The following is a 12,297-nucleotide window of genomic DNA, read 5'->3' on the forward strand; positions in this document are numbered from 1 at the left end:
ATCTTTGTCTCTACTGAAACTGACTACTTACCAAGAAATCTAAATATTACACTGACATCTATGTGGTTTTATAAATCCTATCCTTTTAGAAACCTGCAATTTCAGACATCTGTCTAGAATTTATGACTTAACAACAACAACAAAAGCAAATAATTAAAAATACTAAAACCACTAGTATTTTAAAAAGTTCATAGGATTTCATAAAGACAATCTGTTGTGAACCAACATTTGTTACAACACACCATGTGATTCTTCTCTCTCTGACTTCCTAATCTAATTCTGTGGTGGCAGTTCCTTGTTTTGCTTATGTTTTTGCTAGAGAAAACAAAGCCAGAAGAAAGAACCTATACAGGGTAAACCCTTTCCACTGAAAATGAACAGGTTTCTCATTGAACTACACAGATCAGCAACCACCACCACATCTCTAGTGTTCCGATACATACGCCAAAACTATTTTAGTGTGTAAACCAGCATGGCTATTAAAAAGCAAATATGAGAGGAACAGCAGAAAAGGACTTATTCTGCTTTTCATTCATCATCAGTGTATCTATCCTATACTGAGATTTTGGAACAATTAGGTGACTTATTGTGTGTACTTAAAAATGAAAAGAATCTAAAGAAATGAAGATTATGTACTCACAGTAAATATTCGCCTGCCAGTCCGATCAAAAGTTACACAGTATACGGAAGATAAGTGTCCTAAAATTCGCTTGTGCATCTTCATATGTTGATAGACTGCAGTTGGAACAAGGCGTTCAAGTCTGTATTTTCCATTTAGTTTTCTTGAAAACAGGGTATCCACTACAAAATGGGTAAAGAAAAAAGAAGAGACACATTTATACTGCATTCATAAACTAACATACTTGATAAGGATGGAAAATTTATTTTAACACCGGACCACCTGCGCATATGAACAGCTTACTATAGCAACTCTCATTTTGCTCTAATTAAGAGAAAAATACATACAAAAGTAGCCCATGATACAGATAGGGAAAAAGCATTGAACTGCAAGGCATAGTACAAAAATGCAATGTTACTTCCAGCTTGAAGTTGAAGCCCAAATTCAGGAGTGCTGAGGCAGCTTCCATGAAGGAGTAACCTACTTCAAATATAAAAAGCGTAAAAGCTTCCACATAGCTATTAACAGAAGGTCAGCACACATTCAAATCTTCTCCAAGGCAACCTGCTTCTTGAGGTCTGCTCAAACATTTACCAATCACTTGTAAGACCGTTCATTTCTTAACAATCCTGCTACCCACTACAGCTAAACAAACACATACACACAAAACCACCAAACAAAAATTTACAAATGAATTTACCAAAACTTACAGAAACTTCTGATTTTGACTAACAAAAAATTGTTTCAAAGAATATGGTGATATTTTTCAGGTTTAATAGCAAGCAATTTCCAAGTGCAAGAATTCAGTTTAACAAAATGGAAATCTTCCATCAAGAATATCAGTTAAGAAAATCAAGCTCACTGAAATTAATTTTAAACTGCTATTCATGCAATAACAAAGCAACAAAGTAAAATACTTCTCTGCATGGATACATAAATATTAGTCACAGCCCATATCCTTATCAGACCAAAGAATGGCAATGGCAATACATTTTATAATCTACAGAACTGTGACAAGGTACATATTATAACATTCACACACTGAATGGTGTTGGATGATTTAAAGAAATTTGGAAGGGACCACAGTCAGTCATCCAGTCTAACCTCCCTGCTCAAGCAGCGTAATTCCAGGGCACATGGCACAGCACTACACCTAGACAGTTCTTGAATGTCTCCAGTGAGGGAGACTACACAACCTCTCTGGGCAACCTGTTCCAGTGCATAATCACCCATATAGGGACGAAGTTCTTCCTCAGATTCAGGTCAAAGTTTCTGTGCATCAGTTTCTGCCTGATCCCTCCTGTCCTCTTGGTCAGCACCACTGAGAAGGGTCTGGCTTCTTTCTCTTGGTACCCTCCCTTCTGATAGCAACAGGCATTGATATGGTCACCTCTCAGTTGTTCCTTCTCAAGGATGAGCAGGCCCAGCTCTCTCAGCCTGCCATATTTATCTCAGAGAGAGACACTCCATTTCCTTAATCATCCTCACAGCCCTCCACTGGACCCACTCCAAGACCTCCATGTCTCTCTGGTGCTGACAATCCCAGAACTGGGCACAGCACTCCAGATTGACCTCATCGGGGTTGAGTAGATCACTTCCCTTGACCTGCTGGAAATAGTCTTCCTAAGGAATCCCTGGATACCACTGGCCTTTTTGGCCACAAGGGCACTGCTGGCTCATGGACAACTTGCTCCTAGTATCCACTGCCAAAGAGCTATAAACCCCTCGCACCACTCGGGTTTGGCCCAGACCAACATAACGGTGGTTCCTAAGCCAGCACAGGTCAAACTACGTCAGATATGCCAATTTTTACAGTGGGATTGTAGCAACTCTGTAAGAACCACAAGCTTCTTGTGTTACAGCCAAGTGCCAAGTCCATTAGCCTCTGGCCCTAATTCAAGGAATTTTTCCTTGTTCAAGAAGGTCTGTGAAGAAGCAGAATTATCAGCTGTAGAGCAAAGCACTTTTAGTCAAGGAGCAATTGCTGTCTTAAGGCTCTACTGTTTTTTCACCCTTCCTTCATACCAGAAAAAAGATGCAGTTGCATTTGCTTTATGACAAACTTTGCCCTTGCCAGCAGTCTACTGCAAAACAGCAGGAAACCAAGATTAGTTTAGGAACAAGATAAATCTAGTTTTGGTATCTGACAAATCATCCTACATTTAGGAAAAAAATCCTCAACAAAAAAATCACACACACAAACAAGAAACCAAACAAGTACCCATGCACAAACAGATTAAAGGTCTCTGTCCCAACAAAGTGAATTTACACAATAATACCAACCCACACAGAAATTACCTTTTGTCTACTTTTAATATAAGATGGATATGGTTGATGGATATCTCAATGCCTTCAAATGAAACAATAGCTCACAAAAACTGAAAAAAAGCCTAACTAAAAGTTTCATCTGTAGAGATGTGTCAATGAAACAAAACTGCAGGAAGACTTTAGAAGAAAACAACAAATGACTTTACACAAGAATGCAATTTTTAATATACACCTGAATTTACAAAAAACTTCTGAAGTACTTGAGATCAACTTCAAGTTTCAGGGGGTTTATGGAAGTGAGTTGTTTAGTTTTGGGGGTTTTTTTGGTAACACTGGAGAAGATAATTTTAGCAGAACACAAGCCAGCATTTCTAAGAATGGTCTCGCAGATGCCAACCACCAATGGGCAACTTGCTATTAATTCACATATCCCTGGGAAACTCAACAGGTGAAACACCCCTTGTTCAGTAACAATCAACCTACAAGAGGATATAAAAGGGAATACTGTGACACTAGAAACAATATTGGAATCTGTCTTACTCTTTAGCCTTGATCAAAACTTAAAATGTGCAAAAAAATGGTTAAAAATAAAACTAAGTGAATTAAAAAGCAATCTGACATGAAAAAAACCCTCCACAGTATATGAACTTACATTATCTGGGAAGAATTTTTTTACAAGTTCATGCAATTAGCAGAGGGGAGGGGAAGAATCAATCTCCCACAGGTTTAAACACTATCCATAAGCACATACCTTTTAAGACTTTCCAAACTGGGGGGTATCTTCTGGTTATTTAAAATTGAATTCTCACATCCACAGGTATTTTTCAATATCCCTTTCATTTAACTACCTTTATATCTACTCTTATCAACTTTGCCAAGTGCCAAGAATCTATCCTAATTTCTCTGACCAATTCCCACTTTTTCTTCCGAACACCTGCAAACTTTGCTAGCACATTAGATTTTCTTTCCCCTCCAGAGTACAGGTAAAAATCAAAAATACCTGTAGGAAAAATTCCTGCATTTAAACAACAAACTTGATTTTTCTTCTTCAAGCCAAGATGAGAAAGGTTACCCACTGTTCATAATAATGTCTTAGTACAAATTATAGGCCCTTGGTTTTATAGCAATTGTTACATCAACGCTTGTCAAGTCTCTATACTATTTAACTAGATTTTACCTGCATTTGAAAACAATGCATTTAGAACTCTCTGCGACAGCAAGTCCAATCTCTCTTGTTTTAGCCATATTAGCACTTTTCTGTCTTTGCTTGGCCTCACACAAATGAGTGAGTATGAACAAAGCTGTTAATCACAGGAAGAATGACAAGGTATAAGTAGTTAAATGGTTGCAGTGGGAGCCACAAACTACATAAGGGAGTGAAGGAAGATTATACTTTATCCCAGGATGCGTTAGAGAATGGTGGTTGGGCCTTACAGTGAGTCAACCAACTAAAAGGGAAGGGCTGTAAAGAAAAAAACAACAGAAGAGAGATTGCATGCTCCTTGCTGGAAGGGCACTATGAAATGGACAATGCATTGAAGAAACTATCCAATGTCTGGTTGACCAAGGAAATTAATACTACCTTAGTTTTACATTCCCATCTTCTACTTACATATAAGGTCCTGTTTTAAAAATAAATAAATAAAATACAAAACAGATTAAAAAACAGATGTTCCTAAGTGGTTGTTACACAACACAGTATGATAAACCACCACTTACTCCCAAATGATATTCTGGTTTCAAAATCAGAATTCTTCATATTTAATAATCAGTGAAAGCCAGTGTCTGAGAAAGCTGTGAATTTGTTGACATTTTGAAGCTTATTCACAAATTTTATTATTTTAATTTGCTAACAATTCTTTACTAACTGGTTCCAAATGAAATTAAGTGACTTCTAGTTTTTAGTAACTGGGCTTATGTTTATACACTATGACCAGCCTCCAAGACTGACACCCAATCATTGAATGGCTGAGGTGGGAAGGAACCTATATAGAGGTAATCTGTTCCAAGCCCCCTGCTCCAGCAGGGTCAGCTAGAGCAGGTTGCTCAGTGCTGCATACAGTCCAGTTTTGAGTATCCGAGGATGGAGACTTCACAACCTCTCTGAGCAACCAGTGCCAGAGATCTTATCACCCCCAGAGCTGTTCTCTTATGCTTAAATTGAAGTTCCTCTATTTCAGTTTTGATTCATGACCTCCGTCATGTCAGGAAGCACCAATAAGGAGAGTCTGGCTCCATCTTCATCACATGCTCCAATTCAAGTATTTATAACCATTGATACTACCACCACCATCCTGCCCACGCCACACTTTCTCTACTCAAGGCTAAACAAATCCAGGTCTCTTGGCTCCTCCTTGTATAATAGATACATCAATTTTTTCATCACCTTTCTGGTCCTTTGAGAGACCAGTCGACAGCTATGTTAACCAGCTAACAGACTGTCCATGCAGGGCTTTTCCTGAGGAGCTGGATCCAGCACTCCGGGTGTGATCTTCTTTGCAATGAGTAGAGGGGAAAGAACACCCGCAACCTTGTGGCAATGCACTGCCTCCAGCAAACCTCACTGCAAGGGTTTTGTGTGCAAGGTCACATTGTGTCTGACACATTCAGCACCAGGACAGCCAGGTAGTTTTCTCCACAGCTGCATTCCAGCAGTCAACCCCCAGTATATCCACTGGTACATGAAGATATTCCTCCCCAGGGGCAGGACTTCTGCTCTTCTCTTTGTGGAACTTCATTAGATTGTTGTTGCCCATTTATCCACTCTGTCAAGGTCCTCCTCAATCATTCACTACTCCTGGATTTCAGTTGTTTGACAAACTTTTTGTTCTATCATCCAAGTTATTAATGAAGATGTTGAACAATACTGGCTCTTGCATCCACCTCTGGAGTACACTGTTAGTGACTGGCTCTTGTGCCAGTCACTGGAATTCACTCTGCTGATCACAGCCCTTTGACCCCAGCAGTCCTGTCATGTCTTTTCAGTTTGTCATTGAGAATGCTATGGAAGTCTGCTCAGAAAGCCTTGCTGAACTCAGGATAAATAACATTCACTATTGTCTCCTAATCTCCAAGCCCCTCATCTCCTTTTAAAGGCAATTGGGCTAGTCAGGCATGATTTCTCCTTCACAAATCAATACCAACAACTCTTAACCATGCACCTGTCTTTTCATATCTTGACCTCCAGAAATATTTGCTTCATCACTTGCCCAGGGACTGAGATGAGGACCCACCTTTAGTTCTATAAAGTCTCCTTCTCATCCTACTTCAGGTGCCCTGTCCCATTCAGCAGCAGGACTACTATTCCTCCTACTGCTGATAGACCTGAAAAACTTTTCATGTGTTGATTCATATCCCTCACCATATTTATTGCCAGAAGAACTCAAACTTCTGTTACTGTAAAATCACAGAATGGTTGAAGCTAGAAGGACCTCTAAAAATCATCTAGTCTAACCCTCCTTTGAAAGAAGGGCCAAATATAGCTCAGATCTTTAACTCTAATCTCTACAATTTAAAAAACCAAGTGGGGTAGAGAAACAACCTGCCATTCTTGACCTAAAGGCTCTAAATCTAAGAGTTTAAATTCTTTTTTTTTCAAAAGAGTCACTCAGGAACCTAAAATGCAACTTTGTTTTTTAAAATATTGCTGTTGCAATTCACTGCTGCCAACAACCTTAATCTCAAAACCACACATCTCAAAGTGTCAAAAACACCTTATTTGTTTAGTTTCCTGTGGAACAATGTAAAGATCAAACAAAGCTGATGGAAGTGAAGTGGTGGGAGTTTTCAGTGGAATTTACAAAAGAGTATAGATTTTCTCCCACTCAAAAGGCATGCAACAGGCAACAAATTAATGCCTTCAAAGTTTCAGAACTTCTCTAACTCATTCACACCCCAAATAGAACAGGAAGCTCAAAGAAAAACAGAAATCTGTTAAAAGGATGATAAATGTGGGGGTCTGAAAGATATGAGATTATTAGCCCTTTTTTTCACTTGGCTGTCTTTCTACTTTCAGAAATTTCTTTCTAATTCTACCAAAGTGATCAATTCTATCTCCTTATTTACATGGTCTTATCCTTGAATATGGAATATGCCTTAAAGATGGGGGATAGTAATCTGCCTTATCCACTAGCCAGTGATAAATCAAATTTAATTTTGTACCACATATAAGTTACATTTTTAAAATGCATACACAATCTTTCATTTTCTTCCTTTCTGGAGTTGTATTTAACTAATGGAAGTTCTGTTCTGAAAACCAGAATCCAACTTCATTCCCCTTCCAGTCACACAAAAATAGAACCAGATTCAGAAGAATCCTGGAAGGATACCCAAAGGATATAATTCACTTACAAGTCTTACCCTTATTGAATCAAGTTTCATTAACTTAAGAGGCTAGACAGGCCTCTAATGAATACCACAGAATTCAGAGCTGTTAAAAATAATAGTAGAGGCTGCTAGACAACTCCTTTCACTCTCCAAGCTAGTAAGACTGAATGTATCAAGAATGTATCAAGCATTCAGTTTCGTGCTGTTGAAGGCTTTTTTTCGCCCTTCTTCAAAGACATCCAAGACCCAAAAAAAAAACCAACAAAAAAACAACCAAACAAAAAAAACCCAAACAACAAAAAAACACACCAAAAACTGAGTTCTAACTTCCTACCATTCCTCTGTTCAGCTTTCAAACTCTCAATGGTATTCCAAGTGTCTTGACTTAGACATGACTGCCAACCAAGTAAAATGATTAGGCTCGCTATGTCATCAAGCCAAAACTTGTCTCTGGTCAAATCATGAAGGTAAAAGAATATCAACTCCAACTGGAGTATTTCTGAAAACATGAAAATTCTACATACACCTCAAACCTCCCATACAATATTCATTTGCTTGATGAAAGCAACTGTCAACCCTTCCTAATTCACAGTGGTAAAAGATGAGATATTTCAAGAGGCAGAAAACAAAAACTGAGGAAAGCTACACAATCTTCCAGACTTCCCACTTGCTTTCATTATATAGTTCCATTGGTACTTTACTCAAAGTTCCATGACTTCTTATTTATTCTTGCACACTAACAAGTTATTCACTTTAGTATAATTCACTCTAGACTTGACTAAACATGTATAACAAGATGTTACTTTTACACAGATCTTTTAATAGAAATGTAGTCTTTGCCTTTATTTTCTTCCTATAGTTAACAGAATAATAGAGTTGCACAAAGTACTGGAAAGCTAGTTTTTAGGCCTCAAGTATTTACTGTATTTCTAAAAATACACATTTACACTGCTTTCAGAACCTGGCATTCTCTTTACGGCCCAAACACCAGTACCACTTGATAACCATACTGAAAAAAATGTAAAATGCCTCAGAACTTTTCTTGAGATTGATTACTCTGCAAAACTGTGAAATACTGGTTTTGGAAGGCAGATATTTTTGCTGGTCAGGAAAGAAAAATCTTCTTTGTCTGGGGCAAACAGCCAGTTTCATTCAGATCCTCACATCTAAGTGGTCAGCTTTCCCAAGAGTTCTGAGCTTAAAGCTCTCGAAGGTTTATGCTTAGGTTTCCTTTTTCAGCAGTTCCCAAAAATTACTGAAAAAGAGCTCTTTTTCTGCATCCACAAAAATGAGATCTTTAACAAAACAAATTAGCATATGACTTAGCTGCTTTTGCTCTTTATTAAGCTGTTCAGCAACTTTTTTATAAGATAAAGTGCACACGTGAGTCCAACTGGACAAAGACTTCCATATTCAAGTTTTACTTCTCATAATATTCTACAGATACCCTGTAGTTTTCAGGGGAAATACGTATTTGTACAGATCTATTTTAATTGGTAGAAGCCAGCTACCTACCAGGCAGGTGGCACAATATACACAAAAATAATTCTAAATAATACCACATCAGAATCATATCTGCACTGATTCATCAGGCTAGGAAATACATTAACAACTTTGTACACTGACTGAAATGTAAGCACAGTTTTCCTGGACAACACAGAAGAATTTCAGTGTCTTTGTTCCTGTTCCTTAAACATTAGTAGGATATCTACCTGAAATACATACAGCCTCAAGAATAATAGGTTCTAATTTTTTTTTTTTTTTTTTTTTTTTTTTTTTTTTTACATAAAATGTAGTCTTCCCTGGGGAAAACTGGAAGTTATTTAAGGAAACAGAAAAAAATTCTAATTCAATTTATAAAAAGTGTTATTCAGGTTCCTTATTTCATTGAGAGATCAGAGCAGATAGAATAAGATATATCAAAAGAAAATGCTTTAGCATACAGCTCTGAACCAAATATCCCAAAAATTCAAATACACTTCACAGTTGAAAACATTCAGTTACCACCACTTATATGAATGTTTGGAAAAGGAAATTACTGGTCACGAAAAAAGTAGTATTTGAAATAACTGTAATTTTGCAAACATTCAATGCCCTGCAAAAGGTTCAATAAAAATAACATTTATTTAGAAAGCCTGACTTGTTCTTCTCTAAGAAGAGCCTGAAAGTTATTTTTCTTAACATTTTATTTCACTACCACAGCAGCTCTACAGTTTTCTTTGAACTTCAGCTACCACGGATCTCACGCACTGATCTTTTTTCCTTTAAAAAGTATTCACCAGCTACCATACACTGTAAGCTACAGTTCAACATAAAACAGTCCTCAATCATTCTGATTCCTCCAACATGTTTTAAAATTTCTTCACAAGAAAAGCTAAGCAACCACTAAAGAAATCTTAGCTATTAAAAAGCTCAATCCTACAGTCACCTTTCAAAAATAGCCCAAGATCTTCCAAAATAATTATCAAGCCATTGCACAACCACTCGAGAAGGGAATTTTCTAACCAGCAACAAGCATTTTCTCCTACATACCTAGAGCACAACACAGAAAATACCCTCTAAGTGAATACAAAACTAATGGCTCTAAACAAAATCACATTGAATGATGCAGGTACTACATTAGGGTTTAAGTGAACCACTTCTGATCAATACACATACCAGCTGAGGAGTTCTTAAAATTCAGCTCTAAACAGCAAGCAAAAACACATTCTCATCCTACAGTACAAGCATCTACAGAAATATCATGGAAAGCATGTAACTTGTGCTTTAAAACAGAAATGCTACTAGGACACTAAATACTCTGCCATCTACCAAGTCAAAATTGGCTGTGCTGAACCTGAGAGTTTAGCTATAGCATGGTTCTGCTCCACCTGTTGGGAGAGAACTATAATTCTCTGGATTAAGTGTAATGGTGTGTATTTTGAGATTTGAGTTCCTTCAACTGAAGAAAAAATACAAATAGCCCAAATTAACCTCTCTTATTTAACATTTTATACATGTTATGTGTATCTATTTAAATTCATTAAAAATGTAGAGGTTACCAAAAGCCTCCAAAAGGAGTTTAGAGATTGAAGAATTGCCACGGCAAATTACCACATTAAAAAGTCTCTGTTCCTGATAGTGTCTGCCTACATATTTATATCGTGATACTATATATAGTGTGTGTCATTATATTTTTTCACATACTTTGTTATATATTGGTTTCCCAATATATCTCTTTTTTTTTTGCCAAGACAGAAACCTTTGTCTCTGCAGTAGCAGCTTCACCTGATCCAGAGCCAATCAACTGGATATTCTCTGCCCACTCTCATCCAACACTGCACATCTATCTGCAACTACCATTCTAGTAAAAAAACCTAGTCCTTTTCTGGTGTAATTCACACGGACAATTTGGTCTTAATCACTCCCCCTTCAGTGGACATCAATAGAGAAAGATGAAAAGATGCCAGTGATTCTGCTCATTTTTCTATACATGAAAAAAGAGAACGGGTGCTTCTTAAAGAATCTTCTAAAATATCACATCTTGATTCTTCAAGCAACTAAACAAATGTGTATCTTTGTTCTTCAAACATGAAAGCTAACAAACATTTCAGTGACCATGTGAGAGCTTAAAAATAAAAACTAGAACACCTCTGACCTCCAGCTTTCAATTCTTCAACAGTACAAACAGCACATGCATCCTTCATGATACAGCACAGCAGACAAAGCTAAAGGACAGCTACAAAATTAGTGAATGGACCAGAGAGCAAAAAGAATAACTTCTACAAGACTCAATTTTTTCCAAAGGAAACCATTACCAGTCCCCATGGATATTACACCAGTCTACATGACTTACTTTTCTTAACAATAGGTGTAGGCCTTGCTGCCCTATAATACTAATTATTTATCTACTGGCAGCCTAATTATATCTTTAAGAAAGAGTTTTGTTTCTATGTAGTCATTGCTTAACTACATTTCATTCAATTTCATACTTCAAAGACAAAATTAGCTTCAGAGAAAATTTTACAATAAATATAGAAACACAGCATCTTAATAAAAACCCTAGAAGTAAGGTATATGACGCTAACAAGGGTAAATATAAACAGAACTACTATTTACCTCTCACCATCATAATAATCAATCACCATTGAGAGTTAGGTATTAAAATGGCAGCACCAGAATAAAATTGACTTACCAATACTAGGTGGACTGCCATAATTTACAGGGGACTCCGGAGGCCTTCCACAATGTAGTGCAGCAAGAGCAGATCCCTTCCATACAACATGTTTGCAACCTGTTTGTCAAAAATCACACCACAAAACAAAGGCAAATGAGCTTTTTCATGCAAAACCACAGGAAAGATATGAAATATCAAGAACTCTCAAAATTCTCATGAAATTTTCATACTTTTGTTTGTACGAAGCAAAGACTGTCTGCCAGCCCCTAATAATGTCTGCACTCCAGGGACGCTTTGTGGAATTTCTTGCTCTAGAAGCGGTCCAAGTCGATGGCATATTTGAAGCAAGTGATCTGGTGCCAAGTGTCTGTAGTATTTCACCTATTACATCAAAGACCAGACAGAACATTTGAGAAAGAATACAATATTTTTGAAGCATTAGTGGTTTAGTCTTCCCCCGCCCCAAGATTGTTACACAAATTTGTAACAAAATTATAGAATATTAAAGGACAAAAAGGAATAATGACCTTTAAGTACAATAATTCATTCCAGCTGGTCCTAATTAATTCTTCTATTCAGCACATGCCATTTTGTACAGATAACTGTTGGTATTTACTACTTTCTGACTTCAAGGCACACTAATAAGCTCCCTTCTAACCACAGTAAACAAATGCAAAATATATATTCAATATTACATTTAAGTAGTGGTCTGGTCAATTTAAGTTACTGTAAGATAAAGATGAGACAAAGACTGTAAAGACAGGAACATTTACTTCTTTCAAGAATCACAAATACCAAATAAATAACATAGCTTCATAAAAGAAAATGTCAAAAAATACTTCCTCAATTTACCTAAGTTAAAACACCTTAAAACTTCACAACTGGCTTGATTTATTTTACATCTAAAGCTTTCAAACAATAATGTTGG

At 37.0% G+C, this 12,297-nt stretch overlaps 1 protein-coding gene across 2 annotated transcripts in view; it reads right to left on the reverse strand.

The window, feature by feature from the left end:
- Positions 1–12,297, reverse strand: part of LOC119699803 (pleckstrin homology domain interacting protein) — a 107,293-nt gene that overhangs the window by 84,578 nt on the left and 10,418 nt on the right. For both annotated transcript variants that reach the window (XM_038133769.1, XM_038133768.1), the window contains exons 5-7: positions 11,600–11,750; positions 11,388–11,486; positions 641–801 (exon numbers count right to left, since the gene is read on the reverse strand). In XM_038133769.1, the coding sequence (XP_037989697.1) occupies positions 641–801; positions 11,388–11,486; positions 11,600–11,750 (411 nt within the window). The remainder of the gene's footprint in view (positions 1–640; positions 802–11,387; positions 11,487–11,599; positions 11,751–12,297) is intronic.

Source organism: Motacilla alba, chromosome 3 (genome assembly GCF_015832195.1).
Source record: "Motacilla alba alba isolate MOTALB_02 chromosome 3, Motacilla_alba_V1.0_pri, whole genome shotgun sequence".
In the NCBI taxonomy this organism is placed as follows: domain Eukaryota; kingdom Metazoa; phylum Chordata; class Aves; order Passeriformes; family Motacillidae; genus Motacilla; species Motacilla alba.